We start from the raw sequence: 21,970 nt of genomic DNA, 5'->3' as shown, positions 1-21,970 counted from the left end.
AAATGTTTGTAGATGGAGATTGTTGTTATTGGTGTTGATATAGTGCAAATTTTTAGTAAATGTTTTTTAGATACAGATTGCTCTTGTTTTGTTGATATAGTGCAGATTTTTTCGTAAATGTTTTTAGATATAGATTGTTGTTGTTGTTAATATAGTGCTGATTTTTAGTAAATGTTTTTAGATATAGATTGTTGTTGTTTTCAGTATAGTGCAGATTTTTAGTAAATGTTAGTAGACAGATGTTTTTATTGTTGTAAATATAGTGCAGATTTTTAGTAAATGTTTGTAGATTATTATTGTTGTTGGTATTGTTAGTGCAGTGCATTGTATTGTTAAATGTGCTGCAGACGTTGTTGTCATCACTGATATTAATATTGTGCAGTGTGTTGGTTGATAAGATTGTTCTTGTCATTGTTTAGATAGAGATTGTTTATATTGTTTTTTAATGTAGCACTATATATTATTTATTGTGCTGTAGATATTGTTGTTATTATTGTTCATATACTGCAGTGCATTTGTTAATGTGCTGTAGAGATTGTTCTTTTTATTGTTGTTAATATAGTGCAGTGCATTTGTTAATGTGCTGGAGATAGAGATTGTTATTGTTTAGATAGAGATTATTGTTGTTATTACTGTCAGTGTAGTGCAATGTATTGGTTAAAGTGCTGTAGACAGAGATTGTTTTTGTTCTTGTTGTCAGTGCAGTGCTTTGTTTAATTAATGTGCTTTAGATAGACAATTGTTGTTGCTATTGTTGTTGATATGTTTCAGTGTACTGGTTAATGTGCTGTAAATAGAGATTGTTCTTGTTTTTAATGTGCTTTAGATAGACAATTGTTGTTGCTATTGTTGTTGATATGTTTCAATGTGCTGGTTAATGTGCTGTAAATAGAGATTGTTCTTGTTTTTAATGTGCTTTAGATAGACAATTGTTGTTGCTATTGTTGTTGATATGTTTCAATGTGCTGGTTAATGTGCTGTAAATAGAGATTGTTCTTGTTTTTAATGTGCTTTAGATAGACAATTGTTGTTGCTATTGTTGTTGATATGTTTCAATGTACTGGTTAATGTGCTGTAAATAGAGATTGTTCTTGTTTTTAATGTGCTTTAGATAGACAATTGTTGTTGCTATTGTTGTTGATATGTTTCAATGTACTGGTTAATGTGCTGTAAATAGAGATTGTTCTTGTTTTTGTTTAGATAGAGATTGTTGATATAGTGCAATGTATTGTTCAATGTACAAAAGACAGAGATTGTTGTTGTTGTTATTGTTATTAATATAGTGCAGTGTTTTAGTTAATGTGCTGTAGATAGAGATTGTTGTTGACTCACTTGTGAGGCTATGTAATGACCTGGTGTTTGGTTCTATGTGTCTGTCTGTGTGTCTTTCTGTCTGTCTATCTGCCTGCCTGTCTGTGTGTCTGTAGTCAGTTTTAACAAATTCATTTTCTCTGGAAATACATTGTCTGTCAATACCAAATTTGGAATAAACATAGTGAAAAAATTCTTTCCACTCATACCAATGCTAAGTTTTAAGTCTTCCAGATTAAGCTGTATGTCCAGATCATGAACGGTTTATTTTGTTGATGTTTCAAATCCAAAAAATGTATAAGCTCTTTCCAATTAGTTGCCTGAACACTTGTTTGGGTTTAAAGATGGTGTGAAATCTTTTTTTTTTTCCAAGGAAAAAACGCAACAAATTCTTGACAGAACACTTAGAATGACATGAACTACACCATCAACATGTTTACTGCACATGAATATTTTAGAGTGGATACTGAATTAACTAGAATGAATGTCATAAGTAAAATTGAACTGACGGCACCCCAAAGGCAGAGCATTCTCAGTTTCGGTAGGCCTTGCGTACGCTGGTCTGTGCATGTCTGGAGAAAACAGCAATATGTTGCTCTGTGCCTAAGGTGATTTCAATGTCTCCTTTATCGTGAACATAAAAAAAGAAATATTAAATAATTGAGATTTATCAAACTAACACGGTGCTAAACGATTTTATCACCTTTCACTAGTAAAAACAAAACTTTGAATATTATTTTGGATAACAGTGGTCAGATGCACTTTGGTCTTGTGCTAAATCTTCTTGTTTCTGAGTGTATCTTGCATGGTTCAATTCCGATCCAGCATCTTTTTTTTTTCTTTTTCTTTTTTTCAGTTTCATAACATTTAATACAGAACACATTTTTTGATGATTTTTTTCTCTCTCCTCTTTTTATTTATTTTTTCTTCCAATGATTCCTTTATTCGATAAAGTCCGTATAACAAGTGAGTCTTGATCTTAAATGCCTTGCCTCTCTTGTTTGTTATGGTTGTTGTTACTTTTATCTCTGTAGTTAGGATGATGGTATGATTTGTGCCGAAGGTCCAACGTGAAGGAGGATGGTGAGGGTGACACTATAGCGGTGCAGGAGGGTGACATTCTGTATGTCATTCACACTGATGAGGACAAGTGGAAAGTGATGAGGGTGGACAGAACAAGTGGGAAAACCTGGCCCCACCAGCAGGGCTACATACCTAACCCTGACAGGTAATCACTTTGAGTGTCTGTGCATTCATGCGCCTTGTGTCTTTTTGTATGTGGCTATGTTTGTCATGATATTGATTAATCTAACAAGAAATAGTATATGGTGTGTGTGTGTGTGTGAGGGAAAATTGGGTGTTTGTGTATTTGCATGCACATTTGTGAGCATGTGAAAGGGGAGAGAAAGAGAAAGCATACTTTTTAATTTTTTTGCCCCATTTATTCATGCATTAATGTGCTCACAAATGTATATATGCATGCTTTTTTAACATACGCACACATGTATGCATGCATACACACATGCAATCTCCCAAACACATACACTTTCAAACACACTCCCATTTCTTCTCTTTTTCTTACTTTCTCTTAAACATGTGCACCATCATTGTATACCTGGCTTGTGTATGGAAAAAATGTTAGAAGCAAACCTATGCTGTCTGATTGCATACATTTTTAAGGAGAGCACAGTTATTGTTTATATGCTTTATTTTTCACTGCTTAATTTAGGTTTTTAACCAGTTGAGTGCCTGTAAGACGTCAGCTGACGTCCTACAAAAAGTATTGCCATAGTGCCTATAAGACGTCCACTGATGACCTGCATATGTTCCGATTTTTCCTTCATTGGAGTTTGGTTTAATTCACATAAACAGACTCTGAACAGTTAGTTTGGTGTCATATACTGTACCATGTCAAACTGATGCAAACGATGTGTCTCTATTATAAAAATACTATTTAAATGAACAGGCATCAGGTAAAAGACCCCTTTCTACTTGATAATAATTTGCTAACTGGACCACATGGAAAGCGCATGGAAAGGGGGTTGCATCATATACAAAAAAAAAGGGGGCATTTGAAAACTTTGTCCAGTAAAGGGAGTGGTCCCAGTCAGCAGATTTACACAATTTTGAAAGCTGTGCTTGTAATATGGATAGCCATAGCAATGGAGATGGATCTCTCTTGTCTGATGGTTGGTTTGAATATGAAGGTGAATGACAAAGACAATGGTGAAACTGGCAGCCCATTTGATGGTAGTTCAGTCTGTCTGTCCTATCAGACAGCGTTTTTTAACAAGTGGCTATGACCGACAGAATACCTGCAGCGAGCATTGGAAGAGGGGGAGGAGAGGGAAAGAAGTGATATAAGACTATAGGTCGAGTGCTAGCCAGAGGGTGTGAAGTGGGTGTGGCAGTTGGTTGGCCAGTGAACTCACAATGCATACGGCAGGAAACAGACAACCACCAATGCTTCACGATTTTCATGAAATGCACAGTTGAACGTGCACTGGACTTGAAACACTTATGTTTTTGTTTTTAATGCGTTTTGTCACTAAACCAGATGGTTGACTTGTTTGAAGAGGTGGCAAACTGGATGCTCAGCAGACACTTTAATCGGCTCACGTGCAACTTGAAGGGAGTTAATGTCATCAGAGAACTTCACCCTCTCACTTGCGAATGCCCTTTGCTGTCAAAAAGCTTGCCAGTTCAGTTTCTGGGACTGTGATTGACCATTTACGTTGACTTTACTCACTTTTGTCATTATTGGGACAGCGATTTTCTTACATGTCTGCAAGAGCTGTGATTTGTTTTCATAAGCTTATAGCCTGTTTTAATTTCTTCTACAGGTATAATCTGACAGTAGGCTTGCTATTTCTAGCTGTATTTTGTTTCTTTTCTTTATGGATGTCATTATGTAGAGGTGGAAATAGACTTTTTTGTTGCACAAAAATTAATATCTTGACTTTACATGCCTGGACAGTTACCTACAATCAACCTAATTGGGGAAAAAAAGCCCAGAAGCAGAATCTACACTCGTTTTCCTTCACAAAAACATTTACTTTCTTTCTGTATCACCCATAGCTTTTGTGCTAGAATTTTTTGTGATTTATTACCTTCAAATCCTCAAAATTCCCTGGCAAGGGGAGAGCACTTTTTTAAAAATTTTTTTTAATTTTTATTTTTACAAAATTCTCTGGCACAGAACTGGTTAATACATGCAGTTTGTTTCACTCATCAATATAGAACATAACAGTATTATTGATCTTTTTCAGTACAAGTGGAAAGGTGGTTCGCCGCAACACATCTGATGCCTCTAATAAGCCTCTCACTCTGGAAAGAAAATATGCAATACGTAAGTCAGAACCCGGCTGCTTAATTAGTGCTTATTTGTTAGTGATTAATTCACATGATCGAGATCTATTCTGTCCGAAGTCATCAATATACAAACCGATTTTATCAAATATGATGATAAGTATTCTGTCCTGAATCATCAATACTCATAATGATTGATATAGAATGATAAGAAGTAGTCTGTCTTTAAAATAAGACAAAATGCAGGTATTTCATGAACAGTGAGCAAAATGGTACCCTCTTAAAGTGTCAGTAAATGCCACTGCAAACATTTTAAATTCATGTGCCAATTTCTTTACATATTTGGGATGATGTCATTAACTTTGAATGTTGCTTGATGTATTTTTCAGACATCAGAGTATATGATATATGGAAGCATGTAACAGCCTTGTCATGCAGTCTGAACCCAGCCTGGATCTCAATAGCTTTACTGCATCTTTATCTCCTTGGGTTATCATTTACATTTTTTTTTAAATTCACAAATTCTGTAACAATTCATGAGAAGGTCAGGAAGATGGGCAGCAAGAAAAAGTATTAAAAGACATGTTTCAGTTTTGGTTACTGTTAAGGACAACACTCACTCTATAGTATTGACATTTAAGACCTCGTTTAAGTTTAACCCATGGGAAATCATTGAATGGACATTAGACATGTGTGATGACTGTAAGCTGTATCATCTGTATCATATGTACATGTCATTTTGGAGGATCGTATTTGTTGTGCTGACAGAATGCTTGTTGAACAGGTCGAGAGGTAGTGCGACCACAGCATTCTTTCTTCAACAACTACACAACGGTTTACCCAATGAAAGGTACTCACGGGCATGTTTCGTTGGTGGTGTATGTTTGAGTGTGTCTTTTAAGTCAGCAATAAGCTCTGCAGATGTCTGTCTTTGTGGACATGGCTGACATCAGGATATATGATGAATGTAAGCATGTACAGCATTGTTTGGAAGTCTTAAAGAAGGGAAGAAAGAGTGAAGTACAGCACACCATACACATTCAAGCTAGAAGAAGGGGTTCTGAGAATTTGTCTGCAACATGAATGTATATTTGCTGAATTAATGTGTGTGTAAGTTTTTTGCTTGTTTTTTGTTTAGTTTTTTTGCTGCTTCTCCTTCTTCTCTTGTTGTTGCAGTTACGTTTATTGGAGGTTTTTAGTAGTATTTGTGTTGCTGTTGCTGTTTTTGTTTATATTGGCTAGGATTTGTCTGAAATATGTATGTACACTTGCTGAATTAATGTGTGTGTTAACGTTTTTTTCTCACTGTTGTTATTGGTGTTTTTAAGTTTATTGACTCACTTGTGTAAACAAAGTGAGTCTATGTTTTAACCCGGTGTTCGGTTGTCTGTGTGTGTGTGTGTGTGTGTGTCCGTGTGTCTGTGTGTCCGTGGTAAACTTTAACTTTGCCATTTTCTTTGCAAATACTTTGTCAGTTGATACCAAATTTGGTATGAAAATAGGAAAAATTCAGTTCTTTCCAGTCATCTTGTTTAAAACAATATTGCACCTCTGGGATGGGCACAAAAAAATTAAAAAAGAAGCCTAATATATGCAAACTGCATTTACTGTTATATTTATATTTTTTGTATTCTCTAAACTTGGCACTTTGATCTGATATTCTGACCCAGCAACAAGAGGAGTCATTATTATCATTTTTTGTTCAAACAGGAACTTTTTTTGCTAAGCATGGAATTTTTATTTATTTTGCAAACGTTTTGGTGCAGATAGTAAAAAAGGGAAATTACTCTGTAATTAATACTAGGGGACTTAATTTATCACAAGTGAGTCTTGAAGGCCTTGCCACTCTTGTTTGAGATTTAAAATTTTATTTTAGTTGCTGTGTTTGTTTTTTGTTTTGTTTTTTATTGCTTACATTTCCCTTAGCATTGAAACAGTTATCAAGTTACAGGCAACAGAAAATGTTTGTTAAAAAAAAAAAAAAATCACAAAAATATTTATTTTATGACACAATATTAACAGTGCAGTCTGAATGGGAAGGTAGTTGTCTCAACAGCTTAAAAGATATACAAGCAAATAAGAAAAAACACTGTATGCACATATGTGTGTGTGTTGAGGGGTGGGGTGGGGGGGGATACATGCATGCACGCCTGAGTGTGTGTGTGTTGTTGATTTTTAGGCAGTGTTTGTGACTGATACGATGCTGAAGAACAGAGATGAGTTTCAGTCTCACTCAGTGGAACCATAATGTGGATTTTGCAATTTCAGCAACCCGTTTATTGCCTGTGCTGTTGCTGTGTCCCACCCCTGCGATAACGAGCCTGCTGAGTTGCATGGAGACCACTGCTCGTGACTGGGCCACCATCATTCACGGTGAGAAAACCTGCCATTGTACCTGGTGTTTTTACCTGGTGTTGTAGTGGGTTCATCAGGATTCTGCTTCTTTGAAAAAAAGCAAAAGCAAAAAAAAAAAAGCACTGGCACCTGTTTGGTAAGGTCATAAGATTTTCTTTGTTCACAATGTAGCATAAAAAAAGAGGAGGTATATTCTTTGTAAATTTTAATGCTTTGAACACTGTCCTCTTATGTATACATACTTCCCATCATGGTCTTCCTCTGCATACTTTTCATTTTTTGTCAACTTGCCCGACATGCTGAAGTGCCCTTGCTGAACCTCTTTGCCAGTTGACTGCACATGATTGAACCTCTTTGCCAGCTGACTGCACATGATTGAACCTCTTTGCCAGTTGACTGCACATGATTGAACCTCTTTGCCAGCTGACTGCACATGATTGAACCTCTTTGCCAGTTGACTGCACATGATTGAACCTCTTTGCCAGCTGACAGCACATGATTGAACCTCTTTGCCAGTTGACTGCACATGATTGAACCTCTTTGCCAGTTGACTGCACATGATTGAACCTCTTTGCCAGCTGACAGCACATGATTGAACCTCTTTGCCAGTTGACTGCACATGATTGATGAAAGTGATGGTTTCTAGAGCCACATCTCAGACCAACATTTCCCATCGCGTGGTGCCCAGACGTCTGGCACATGGTCATGTTCACCACAGGCAGTAGCTACATTCATGTCCTTTCTAGCTGGGTGTGGGTGACTGTGCTGTGCTTTCTGCCTGCGTCAAGTTCACAGCAATATGCTTTGAGTTCCTAGCATCCACCCTATAAGCCCAGTGAGATGAAAAATTAATAGGGAAAATTTTTTGCTGAGCTATGCATGCATGTAAGGACAGGGTGTTTAGTTTTGTCAGGTAAGTATTCGGGAAAAATGTATTTTGTTTCTGGGAAAATATGCCCCTTTTTCTATTTTCTTTCCCCTTCTCCCCTTGTCTGTCTGCCTGTCTCTCTCTCTCTGTCATCATTTCTCCTTCTATTCCTCCTCCTTAGTCTTGGTGAAGGGAGGAAAGGGGTAATACTGCAATGGAGGAAGGCGTTGGGACAATAACAGATAGATAATGCAGAGCAAACGTGGTCACTGTGTAATTCTTTTATGCATACTTTCAGATGGAGAGATTGAGTCTTCATCACAGCTGTTTGCTCAGGTACGTTCCTCTCCCTCTTTGTCTTAGCTTTCCATGGTATTTTCATAGTCTTCCCACATTTCCTTTATATAAATTATTTATTATTACCTTATTTTTTTGTGTTTTAGCTGAGGACAAAAATAGATGATTATTTCTAAGTAATAAACCTGAACAGTTTCATTCAATGGTACAAGGCCTTTTTTTTCCTTCTTCTTATTGACTCACTTGTGTAAACAAAGTGAGTCTATGTTTTAACTCGGTGTTCAGTTGTGTGTGTCTGTGTGTCCATGGTAAACTTTAACATTGCCATTTTCTCTGCAAATACTTTGTCAGTTGATACCAAATTTGGTATGAAAATAGGAAAAATTCAGTTCTTTCCAGTCATCTTGTTTAAAACAATATTGTACCTCTGGGATAGGCACAAAAAATTTTTTTTTAAAAAGAAGCCAAATTATATGCAAACTGAATTTACTGTTATATTTATTTATTTTTTTAATTCTCTAAACTTGGCACTTTGATGTGATATTCTGACACAACAACAAGAGCAGTCGTTTTTATCATTTTTTGTTCAAACAGGAACTTCTTTTGCTAAGCATGGAAGTTATATTTCTGGTGCATGTCTTTGCTGCAGATAGTAAAAAAGTGAAATTAATCTGTAATTAATGCTAGGGGGGTTAATTTGCTTTAAACTGATCTTTCTTATCTTAAACATTACATTTTGAAATTATACTCAGTACATAAAAAGCTTGTGTGTTTTACTCTCAGTGTACAGGGCTTTCACTATGTTCATTCGCCGAAGTGGTCTTTTTCGGAAAATACTAAAATCAATACTACGAGTGGACTTTATTGATCTATTGGCTGAGCCCTGAAGGTCATGGGCAAAAATCAATTGCGTACACATATTTATACATATTCAAAGTGCGTGCTCATAATCTTCGCGAACGTGAAGGACGCCATTTTGTTTCTAGTTGTTGACCTGCCCGTTCAATCCTATATTCAGTCGACAATACATGATAACATGTGATGGAAAGTTGGAGAAGGAGACCGTTAAATATTTATTCAGAGAAAGATTTGTGAACGCCTCATCACTTACTGGATTATGCCCCAAACTGCCTTAAAAATATCAACAAAATTAGTCAGAATTCACAGTTAAAAATGATAAACCATGAGAGTTAATACCCTTGATGAAACATAAAAATTTCCAGTCTTGACTTTTCTCAAAATTAAGTCCTTTTCACTTCATAAGACATTTAGAAGTACTTGTACTTGGCTCTACATGTTATTAGTTTAACATAATAATCAATTTTCATATCAACTTTAAAACTATGAAACTAGAATGAACATAAAAAAGAAATTGAATCAACTGTGTCGTACATTCCCGGCGGGTGTAACTAAACTTGTACATCTATCTAGATCCAGAGAAAATGGCTAAATATTGCAGTGTGATTGCGGCGATAGCCACGTCTCCTTTACCGCGGACTTAAAAAGAAGTTTTAATTGCCCTTAAAGATTTTTGAGTGCCCAAGATACACCAGAATAATATGATTTAAACAGCGTTCTCATTGCAAATACCACAATCGATTTATCGCCCTTTAAAAAAGCATGTTCAAATGTTAAATTTTTGAACGTCAGTTAAGGAGCCATGATAGTGTATTGGGTAAGACAGTTTCTTCTCACCCGAACATGCGGGGTTCAAATCTGCCGTCAGGACCTTTTTTTTTTCTCTTTTCTTTTTTCTTTTTCTTTTTCTTTTTTTTTTTTTTTAACCCAAAGCTTTATAATAACAAATACAGAACACATTTTAATGATTAGATTTTTTTTTTTAATTGTATCACAAGTGAGTCTTGAAGGCCTTGCCTCTCTTGTTTTTTTTTTTGTTTTTTTTTACTCAAATGAGCACTCATAGACACTGCAGAACTAAATAACCTGTGCTTTGAGCCCTTTTGTTCTTGAAAACTGAAACCAGTTTTCCTGTCATCTTCCTCGCTGTTAAGGGAGAAGTGTTTGGCTGCTTTTTGCCATGATGTTTTGATGTTTGAAACAAAGAAATCGGTCAGTGCTTGAGCCTATAAAGCAGGAATTGGAATTCAAAGTCACAACATGGCATAATGGAAAAAAAACACACAGAAATATTATAGAGCTTGGGTTTTCTTAAGAGTTTTCATCAAACGTGGGTCATTAATTAGTTATGACCAAAACTTAATTTCATTTGAAAAGTCCACATTGGCAATGAAAGGCACAGGTCACAACAGTGTACACTTTGAAATGTCCTGTTGCAAGATGATCTGTATTGTTTTACCTTTTTTTTGTCTATGCCATAATTCTAGCGTTGGATTTAGTAGGTACCATATGGGGTCTTGAAAGCTTTGCCTCTCTTGTTTAGCATCACAGTTGCACACTATTACAAAAGTGCTGCAAGGAAAGTGGATCACAAAAATGTTTCCAACAGTAAACATTAGAATCAGACTTAGTATTTTCATTTTATGGACTTAAAAGTACCTTGAACAAAACACTATATATGTATATTATATTCCACAGTCGTGCAGACACAAGGTGCTCCCGTGGGAGGTGCGTCCCAAAGATCCCCAGAAGTACAACAACAACCTGCACAAGTTCATCATCATCACTGTCACTCTGCAGTCCCAGGATGCCCTTGTCACATTCAGGTGACCACCATCTTGCTGTACATTGTATTGTGTTGTATTACACTTTTGTCACAACAGATTTCTCTGTGTGAAATTCAGGCTGCCCTCCCCATGGAGAAAGCATTTCGTTTTTCTGCCTCCATGTGTATTTGTTTTCTTATCGAAGCGGATTTTCTGCAGAATTTTGCCAGGTACAAACCCTTTTGTTGCTGTGGGTTCTTTTACGTGCATTGAGTGCATGCTGCACACAGGACCTAGGTTTATCATCTCATCCGAATGACTAGCATCCAGACCACCACTCAGGGTCAAGTGGAGGGGGAGATGATACTGGTGCGTGTGGGGATCAAACCAGTGCGCTCAGATTCTCTCGCTTCCTAGGCGGACGTGTTACCTCTTGGTCAACACTCCACATGGCCCAAGGGGGGCAGTCCACTATCATGCACAGTTGAAAGACCACACAGCATGATTCCATATGAAAACAGGTGTCTGGTATGTATCAGGAGATCTACATTCAGACAGTGTGTGGCAGTAACATGTGCAAGTCCTTTGTTCCTGCTGTCCGGCACAAGTATGCAGTCCATGGCAGATGATGCAGCAGCAACATAAAAGTGACCAGTGTCATGTAATATCACAATTTAGTCATCATACACCGAAGTCAGATGAAAAAGAGAACAGGCTTATTTCCACTAGATGCCAAATTATCACTAACCGTGACATGATTTTCTGATGCATGATTTATTTTGACTGTTGTAAGTCATTGCCATATACCAGATTGCCTCTTTTAAACCATCCCTGTGTTAAGACTGTTTGTTGTTTGATAATTGTTTAGATATTTTAATATCTTTTTTAACATTGTTTTATTCTCTGCTTGTGATAATTGTTTAGATATTTTAATGTCTTTTTTAACATTGTTTTATTCTCTGCTTGTGATAATTGTTTAGATATTTTAATATCTTTTTTAACATTGTTTTATTCTCTGCTTGTGTTAATTATTCTCTGCTTGTGATAATTGTTTAGATATTTTAATGTCTTTTTTAACATTGTTTTATTCTCTGCTTGTGATAATTGTTTAGATATTTTAATATCTTTTTTAACATTGTTTTATTCTCTGCTTGTGATAATTGTTTAGATATTTTAATATCTTTTTTAACATTGTTTTATTCTCTGCTTGTGATAATTGTTTAGATATTTTAATATCTTTTTTAACATTGTTTTATTCTCTGCTTGTGATAATTGTTTAGATATTTTAATATCTTTTTTAACATTGTTTTATTCTCTGCTTGTGATAATTGTTTAGATATTTTAATATCTTTTTTAACATTGTTTTATTCTCTGCTTGCTTTTATGTAATGAAAAATGGCCCAGCAAAATACAACCACACTCAAATCAAATGGCCTTTTTTTCTGCTCAAAGCAACTTTTTTGAAAAATTTTATTGGGTAATTTTATGTTTTAGGAAGTAATGCATATTGCATCCACAGGGGAAATGGTTGATGTTTTGTTTCTTTGGGATATTTTTTTTTTTAATCCTCCCTGCAACCCCTTCTTTCAGGCCTAAACAAAGATATTTTTTTTAAAAGTAGTACACCCAAACTTAGCATCTCTTTGGTACAAAATATGACAGCCAAAAAAACATTGTTTGTTTCAGACATCTGCTGGGAGAGCCCGGCCTGACGATGGATGTTGATCAGGAGATGAAGTACCTGAAGGAGCGACAGGACATGGTGACACATGCTGGACTACACAGTGGTATGTGTGTATGTATGATAGTCTAGTCGTGACCGCCTATGACCATCAGAACAGCAGAGGAGGCAACTGCTGTCCTGACTGTCTGGGCGAGAATTTGATTATAGAGGAGAATATTCTTTGTGATATATGTTACAGGGAAGGGCGTTAGTGACAGCAGTGCTGGTGGTCCCATGTTTTTTGCCGATCAGAAGAGAGTCTTCAGACAGAATGATTTAGCAAGGAATGTGGCGATATGATGGATAGTTTATGTTCTAATCAGGTTTTAAATCAGCGTGAAATTTTAGACTGCTCTTCCTGGGGAAGGCATGTTACCACACTGCTGTTCCATGCTCTTTCTTCTCTTTTTCCTGTCTATGTGTATGTTTGTTTCTATGTCATAGTTCTTTTTCCACAGAATTTTTCAGTTCTGTTCAGTTCAGTTACTCAAGGAGGCGTCGCTGCATTTGGACAAATCCATACACGCTAAACCACATCTGTTTAGCAGATGTCTGACCAGCAACGTAACTCAACAGGCTTAGTCAGGCCTTATGAGAATTTTTCAGTGACAGCATTCTTCTTGCCATGGGTTCTGTTATGAGTGCCAAGCACATGATGCACAAGGGGCATTGATTATTATCTGATCCAAAAGACTAGCTCCCAGACATCTCTTCTGCACCAGTTCATTGGCATTATTCACATGCTGCTCATCCCAAGTTCCCTACATGGAGCCATACCCAGATTCGCTTTCTGCTGTCCCAGCACCTGCAGTCCACAGGGAGTTTCCAAAGTTAGTTCAGCAGGAAGCCATACAAGAGGAGACCCTGCACTATTGCTGAGTCACTTTTGTGGTATTCAGCAGTACCTGTTCTGATCCAATATATGCAGGACGCCACTTATTAAGCTCATCATATGTTTCCTGTGTCATTCAATCAGATTTCAGGCACGCTCACACACACTCTCAGACATGTAACATTTTATGTGAATGACTGTTTGATTGTTCAGATCACTCTGATATCCATGTCCAAGTGGTGCTATTTGCCTGCTGTTTATTCACCAAGTGTTGGTTGCCACAGCGACGGTGACGGTAATGGCGGGCCAGGACGACCGAGATGCCTTCTGGATGGAAGTGAAGGACAAGGTGGCCCTGGTGCAGCAGCAAGTCTTCTGGCTGGAGTCCAACCCCCTGTCACACTGATCGCCTTACTGCTCCTGTGGCTCACCGTGCGTGTGGCTGCTGCTCTCCAGCGCTTCTGAGAAAATGGAGATCAATTGTTTTCAGTATTGTAGATATCAAGTATATGCATCAGTTTACAGTATTGCAGGTATTGAGCATTGAACATCAACATTCAAATTATTTCCTTTTTGCGATTCTGACAACAGCTGTTGATGGAAAAGATTTTGTCATTTTAGTCTCAGACTGTTTCAAGAGATTGGTGTTGTTTTGTTGTGCCAAAACTATGTTCACTGTCTCAGAACAAAACACACATACTGACACGCAGACGTGTCTTCACCTCTTTTTGTTTTTCAGTTGTGTTCAGTTGGATAGACTCATAGCAGGGAGGGATTGTGTATGGGTAACTCCTACCCTAGCTTATGTATCAGGACATGCATTTAACAGTTGATACTGACAGACACTGGGAGGGCATGCAACATGTGTGATCATCCGTGGTGAAATGAGGCTAAGTCATCTTTCATGTTTCCCTTAAAAAATAAACAAATTTGGTCAAGAACTGAAAATTATTTCACTTTGGATGGTAATTCTTCAGCAGTCACCCATCATTGTTGTACTACGGAGGAAGATAATTTCCTGCAGATTTCATCATTACATTAAAACAATTGTTTGGAAAACCTGAGGACATCTGAAATACTAGATTTTGTTTTCTGAAATGACTTATGAGGGTGGGAGACCATTCTTCAGTAGAAATTTAGATACCTGTCTTGTTATTCAAAAGTGTCTTGTTTTGGGTTTTTTTGATTTAAATTAAAAAAAAAAAAGCATCAGAAATTCGTAAAAGAAATTTATAAAGATTGAAAAAAAGAATTGAAAATGCAAACAGAAAATGACTAAAAGGGTGATTTGAAACTCATTTTGTGGTGGAAAATCATATTTCCAAATGGTAGAAAATCAAATATGTTCTTACATTGCTTGTTTTCATTTTCATGATTGTTTTGGATGAGAACCAAATGTGCCACATTGACTGATTTTTTTTCTTTCTTTTTGGTTTCTTTGATATGGATTTGTTACTTGCTTTTGCAAGACCCGTGCTTGTTCCTAGAATCTGTAGTTTTCTTAAAATCTGCATAAAGGGCAGCCTTATCAAAGAAGGCTAATACCCCTACAGGTCCATAACCTGAATCTGCAAGCTTTAATGTTCTTGAGAAAACAAGATGTTTTGTGTACCCAGTTGTAAGTTTATCACTGGTGTCGGAAGTATATGTAGATTTTTCAACTTAATTATTCTCATTTTAGTGATAATCTGTCTGCACATTTTCATGACTGTTATGCATATATGTTTTAAAACGTACATAAATTCTTTATTTTGTATAAGAATTATGATATGCAGATGTTTTCTCTTCAGCAAAAGAGACCTGATATAAAGAGGGCATCAAGGGAAGAAAGTGGGACAGGCATGACACGGAATTTGTTTTAATATATTTCTATCTGTATTTCTGTTAGAGCGTCTGTGATGAAAATGAATGTTTGCTCAAATGTCCCAGGCTTCTGTGAGGGGCAACAAAGCTATTCTTTCCTTGTATCTGATCAGGATCATGTAACCTAACTACCAATATATTTTACAATAAAGTGGTTCAGAGATCAGACATAAGTTATGTCACTTTCCTATGAATGAAATTGTGCCATGAAAGTGCTTGCATCTTGAATCTCAGGCCTGACAGTGGTTATTATCACATCATTTCTCTTCTCTGTTTGTGATGGCGATGGAATCATCACCAGGATCTTGAACATAAGTGACACTCAGTTTTGTTCCATTTTCGTTACATTTCATGTTGAAAACAAATCATTACATAACTGTTATGGACCAAATTACATTGTCTGATAAAGCACAGCAGCAGAAGAGCAAGTGCTTTCTGAGTGCCTTTCTTTCTCACTTCCATTTTCGCAGCGTAATGGGCCTTTGTTCTTGTGCAGCAAAACACATTGAAGTCTGAAGTGCCTTGTTGTGCACAAATATATTGTTTTCTAAAATGCTGTTTCTGTGCTTTCACAGCCTAATGATACACAGATTTCCTGTTTTAGTTTGTACTTGCTATTAGGCAAATTCTAAACAACCTGACATGTTTGTATTGCAATCTTGCATTATTTATGTGAAAGGAAATAGTGAGCTGTTCAAATGAGAGAATAAATAGAAAGCAGAACATATGAATCCTTACAGCACACATGATTATATATATATATATATATATATATATGCATTATTTTGTTTTGCCATTATGGATGACCTTGATAGTATGGTAATGTAATCAGATGTACACAGGGTAAATGAATGTTAACACCTCGGAACACCACTCTGTCATCAGACTGATTCAAAATATTCATAATCAGGTGTATAAAGAATATGTTTATTTTTCTTCCTTCTTCTCTGTTGAGTTGTGAAATTTGTATCTGTTTTGTTTCAATATTAGATTCATTCCACTGTTTCAGATATTGAAAAACTTACAGCTCTTTCCATTTTACCTGCTTCTAGTTCCTGTTAAATGATTGTTGCAGATATGAATACAGTTGTGTTTTTTTGTGTGTGTGTGTGTGTGTGTGTGTGTGTGTGTGTGTGGTTTTTTTGTTGTTTTTGTTTTGTTTTTTGCTCTATGTTTACTTGTTCTTGTATCAAACTGAACATGTATTCTTAATTAAAGCACATGATCCGGTGTCATCATTTTATCCCTTGTTATATTTTAGATCAACTTAGCTGTTGAGCACCGGTGGCAACTTTGGGCCTTGAAATTTGTATCATTGTTGGTGGTTGTTTTTTTTGTGTGTGTGTGTTTTGCTGATACGTTTGATTGGCTCCATATGTTGTTTGATTTACCTTTTTTGTTTCGTTTGGATCTGTTTTATTTCAGGTAAACTAGTTATTGTATGTAAACTCCCAGTAAACCCGCTATGATATGTAGCTACAACTTCTCCTTGGCTTCAGTGATGATCTGTTTACCCTTTGAGTGTTGAACCTTGGTGAAATGAAATCAGTGTGGACGGGCGCAATAGCTGAGTAGTTAAAGCGTTGGACTGTCAATCTGAGGGTCCCGGGTTCGAATCACGGTGATGGCTCCTGGTGGGTAAAAGGGTGGAGATTTTTACGATCTCCCAGGTCAACATATGTGCAGACCTGCTAGTGCCTGAACCCCCTTCGTGTGTATATGCAAGCAGAAGATCAAATACGCACGTTAAAGATCCTGTAATCCATGTCAGCGTTCAGGTGGGTTGTGGAAACAAGAACATACCCAGCATGCACACCCCCGAAAACGGAGTATGGCTGCCTACATGGCGGGGTAAAAACGGTCATACACGTAAAAGCCCACTCGTGTGCATACGAGTGAATGCAGAAGAAGAAGAAGAAATCAGTGTGGTATGAATTACTACTGTTACCAGTGGTGTCATTGATTTTGCTGAACAAAAATTATTCAGTCCCTGTCAAAGAGGAGAAAATCCAAACAGGGAATAGTTCGGTGGGTTATGGAAACAAGAACATACCCAGCAAGCACACCCCCAAAAACAGAATATGGCTGCCTACATGGCAGGGTAAATAAACAAAAGCGGACATACACGTAAAATGTTACATGTCTGTCTGAGTGTGTATGTGTGTGTACCTGAAATCTGATTGAATGACACAGGAAATGATTGATGAACGCCCAGTGGCAGCCTGTCAGTCCGCTCTACCCAGGTAGGCAGCCTGTTGTGCAAATGACCCCATGTTTGTAAAGCGCTTAGAGCTTGGTCTCCGACCGAGGATAGGTGCTACATAAGTATCCATATAAATCAATCAGTAGTGTCTGACCATGTAAGCACTGACTTGTCTTAGTGAGGTGGTGGTCTTCACTGATGAACATACTTGTTAGCAGCAGTTAAGAGGTTAATAATGATTAAGTGAGAGTAGATTACTGATTTGTTTGCTTTTTTCTTTTGCTTTTTGTAGTTTTTTGTTATTGGCGTGTTTGTGTGTGTGTGTGAATGTGTGTATCTGTGTGTTGTTGTTGTTTTTATTATTGTTAGTAGGCAAATATGGTGGTAAATTGGAATGTGTATCTTGGTACACATGTGCTGGTGACGGAAACTGAGTTATTGTTTTTTCATTGTGTATCTCAGTCTGCTTATACAGACTGTTAATAACATTATATGATTTTATTTTAATGTGCCTTTGCACATACGGATTTTCGGTTGCATGTCATGATTTGCCTGTGTGCCATGATAAATCTTCAATTTTAGCTTTATTTTTGTCCTTTCTTCAAGAACTCGCAGATGCCAAAGACACTAATCATTCTGTTTACAAGTAGTGACAAAAAATTGCAATGTATTTTTATTTGAATTGCCATGTTGAACTATAATAGTCACAGGAATACAAAATCACCTTAGCTTTTTTTTTTATTTATTTTTTTTTTTTTTTAAGAGACAGTTGAAGCTCATTATGAGTTGCATCTTCAAAAACTTACAAGACTAATCTCACCTAGAAATTTACCTTGATGAAAGCTTATAATCACAAGAACCCTAAATCTCCACAGCTTTTTTTTTTTTTTTTTAGACAGTTGAAGATCAATGAGACTTGCATCTTCAGTAACTCAAATAACTAGTCTCAACAAGAAGTATTAATTTTGTTTTATGGATGAAAAAAATATGGAATCATTCAGCATTTATAAATCCTAAGAAGATTTAGATTCCTGAATTTTTTTTCATTGCAAAATGAGCAAAATTGATTTAGGTACTCTGGGAGTATATTTCTCATAGGATTTTCTGTATCATGTATATATATATATATATATATATATATATCGTTAAAATGAATTTGTTTTTGTTATGAAGAGTCAGTGTGTGTTATGCCATGAAATGTTAAAACATTCCTGCTAGAAGTCTACGACATAAAGATGTGTTATATCATGAAAAGTTAAAACATTCCTGTTAGCAGTCTACAACATAAATGTGTGCTGTTTTATGAAAAGTTAAAACATTCTTGCTAGAAGTCTACAACATAAATGTGTGGTATATTATGAAAAGTCAAAACATTCCTGCTAGAAGTCTACAACATAAATGTGTGCTGTATCATGAAAAGTTAAAACATTGCTGCTAGAAGTCTACAACATAAATGTGTGCTCTATCATGAAAAGTCAAAACATTCCTGCTAGCAGTCTACAACATAAATGTGTGCTATATTATGAAAAGTCAGAACATTATTGCTAGCAGTCTGCAACATAAATGTGTGCTATATTATGAAAAGTCAAAACATTCCTGCTAGCAGTCTACAACATAAATGTGTGCTATATTATGAAAAGTCAAAACATTTCTGCTAGAAGTATATTCTCATGACACAGACACTGCAAGGAAGTGTGGCAGATGTGAACCTACAGAAAAAGATCATGTTTTTGATTATTGTCCAATTTTCCTGAATGCTATGAAGAAGTCTGAGTGTGTGACTTTTTAAAACACATTTATCAATGAAATTCTGTGTTACAAAACAGCATGGAAGTGTATGTCTGTCATCTTCCATCCTTTTATTTCTTTTCTTCTTGTGATTGGAAGGTAGTGTGTGGTACTCAGTTCTTGTGGTATGACATTTCACCACTGTTACTGAAAGGTGATGTGTGGTACTGTCAATTCTTGTGGTATAACTGAAGACATTTTGCCACTGTTATTGGAAGGTAGTGTGTGGTACTGTCAGTTCTTGTGGTATGACATTTCGCCACTGTTACTGAAAGGTGATATGTGGTACTGTCAATTCGTGTGGTATAACTGAAGACATTTTGCCACTGTTATTGAAAGGTAATGTGTGGTGTTGTCAGTTCTTGTGGTATAACGCAAAGATGTTTTACTATTAATATTGGAAGGTACTATCAGTTCTTGTGATGTAGCTCTTGTGGTATAACTCAAGACATGTGGCCACTGTCTGTGCATATTCCTATTTATTTTTAGATGTTAATATCAGATCTCTGTCTGTGTTGTTCCAGTGCCTTACAAACTTCTTTCTTGTACCTGAAAGGAGTGGAATTTTGTGTGTGGTCATTTTGATACAGTATATTAAGTCTGTTCTTTGGATTTTATTTCTGGAAACTGTTGATATACCAGAAAGAAAAATTGTGCTGAAAAAAACCTGGAAGGCTTGGCAGCTATAATTATATTTGTTGTGTATGCAGACCTCTGATTTACACAATGCAAAAGCTGAAATTGGAATGTGAATCATACACCTTCTCTGACTCTTGGAATCATCATAGCACAAAGGATATGAAAGTTTATATTACTTACCTTATGATTTTACACACCGTACTAAAGTTGAAGTGGATGCACACTTTTCTAATCTTGTTTTACACTGGAATACGTTGATAATCAAACTTCAAGACATACTGAAGTTGAAGCAGACACACATTTTTCTGATTCTGTTATACTCTGGAATACAATGATAATCAAACTTGAAGAAAGTATTACACATTATGCGAATGTTTAGGTTGGAATGCGATCATCAGATTTGATTTTAAAATTGTGTAACCATGGTTATTTTGTTTGTCATTTATTTGGACCCAAACCATGATCTTTTACTTTTCCAAATCATATATTTTTTGTTTGTGTTCATTCCTTTATTAGGATACAAACCATGATCTTTTTCTTCTTCATTCTTTTACCAGGCTTCAACTACTTAAAAGTTTGATCAGTTTTATTAATCTTGGGCAGCAGTGGGTCAAATGTTCATCTGCTCCTGCCCAGTCTTTAACATGCATAAATGCCAAAGAGACTGTGCTGCCAGAAATTGCTGCATTACTTGTGCAGATCTGTGTATTACCTATGATTCTTTTATGCTTTAGATTTTTTTGTATTTTAAACTTTTTTTCCCCAGCATAACATCTTGCAGATGTTGAAGTTGGAATGCTGATATGATTTTTATGAAATTGTAATGATGATGTTGTGGATCACTTTTTTAAGAACATGTAACCAGAAAGATTCTATGCTGACTGTTTTATTTACTTCAGACTTAAAATTTACTTGTTGGTGTATCATTGTCATGATTGGCTGAGCTGCTCCAGAAACCGCTTGTTTTGATGTTTTTTCCTTTTAATTTGTTTTTCTTTTTCTTACTGCCAGAATTTGTAAGCAGCCATTTTGTTCTTGGATTACAAAGAGAACTAAACTTCTGTGGTTCTTTTGAACATGTCCTCTCTCTCTCTCTCTCTCTGTGTGTGTGTGTGTGTGTGTGTGTGTGTGTGTTTCTGACAATGTATTGTGCTTACAGCCAACCACCGAATACAGAACATGTTTCCAAAACTGGCATATTGCACACAGATCTCATTCTGTGAGTGTTTCAAAAGCAGCCTCACACTAGTACACACAGCTGGGGTGTGACAGAGAACCAGAGGAGGGAGACCAGTGACCCTAACACAGTGTTCTCGAGAGGAGGTGAGGTGAAAAACATACGCCAGGAAAAGTCTACAGCACAGGCCAAGGGGCATGGAGGAGGATGGGTCTGGGAAAACGTCAATGACCAGAACTCTTTAATGACTGGCACTGAACAAACGGTTCTCAATTTCCCAAGAAGCTGCTCCAGGTCGGCTTCCATCAAACAACCTTTCTCCAGACACATGGAAATGTGTCTGTGTGCAGAAAATGATGGGACACACCACCATCCATGTCAGTGAGGACAGCTCATGTGTGTGTGCGTGCATGTGGGCACATTCAGGTATGCACTTCTGTCTGTAAGTGCATGTATTTGAGTGTGTATATGCACAAGTGTGCATGTGCATGCACAAGCATGTGTATGTTTTCATGTGTCTGTATACGTATTTGCATTCTGGAACTGAGTCCACTGGACACCCATGCAAACACCAAAGTCCTCATGCTTATCTTTAAACCTGCACTGTAACTCACATTGATAAATCAGTTTCAAAGAGACTGATGCCCACATGCACCTTTTGTCAAAGACAGGAGTGAAATCATCCAAAAATCCTTTGTTACACGATGCTCACAAGAGACCCAATTAATGCACTTGTGTGCATATATTTGCAGGTGTGGGGCATATGCTTGTGAATGTGTGTGCATATGTCCAGGTACATGTGTGTGTGAAATCAATGGTTGCTGGCGTCCGTCTGTCTCAGGCGACAACAGAACTCTGCGCATGGTTCAGTTCAGAAATCAATGGTATAACAAAGTTATCTGGTATCATGGATTGGGAGCAAAATTCTTGCACAATAAATGTATTCCAAAAGTGAAATCATGCAGACTTGATTTTTCATGG

The 21,970-nt window shown here is 36.7% G+C and overlaps 1 protein-coding gene across 3 annotated transcripts in view; it reads left to right on the top strand.

The window, feature by feature from the left end:
• LOC143279555 (uncharacterized) overlaps positions 1 to 20,863 on the top strand; it is a 56,811-nt gene extending 35,948 nt beyond the window's left edge. For all 3 annotated transcript variants that reach the window (XM_076583638.1, XM_076583645.1, XM_076583629.1), the window contains exons 15-22: positions 2,375 to 2,539; positions 4,581 to 4,660; positions 5,405 to 5,470; positions 6,889 to 6,993; positions 8,142 to 8,179; positions 10,697 to 10,824; positions 12,451 to 12,551; positions 13,604 to 20,863. In XM_076583638.1, coding sequence (XP_076439753.1) covers positions 2,375 to 2,539; positions 4,581 to 4,660; positions 5,405 to 5,470; positions 6,889 to 6,993; positions 8,142 to 8,179; positions 10,697 to 10,824; positions 12,451 to 12,551; positions 13,604 to 13,725 — 805 coding nt within the window. In that variant the 3' untranslated portion in view covers positions 13,726 to 20,863. The remainder of the gene's footprint in view (positions 1 to 2,374; positions 2,540 to 4,580; positions 4,661 to 5,404; positions 5,471 to 6,888; positions 6,994 to 8,141; positions 8,180 to 10,696; positions 10,825 to 12,450; positions 12,552 to 13,603) is intronic.
• The last annotated feature ends 1,107 nt before the right edge of the window (positions 20,864 to 21,970 follow it).

The sequence above is a fragment of the Babylonia areolata genome, chromosome 1, assembly GCF_041734735.1.
Source record: "Babylonia areolata isolate BAREFJ2019XMU chromosome 1, ASM4173473v1, whole genome shotgun sequence".
Lineage (NCBI taxonomy): Eukaryota > Metazoa > Mollusca > Gastropoda > Neogastropoda > Buccinidae > Babylonia > Babylonia areolata.
This window is presented reverse-complemented; position numbering and strand designations above follow the sequence as displayed.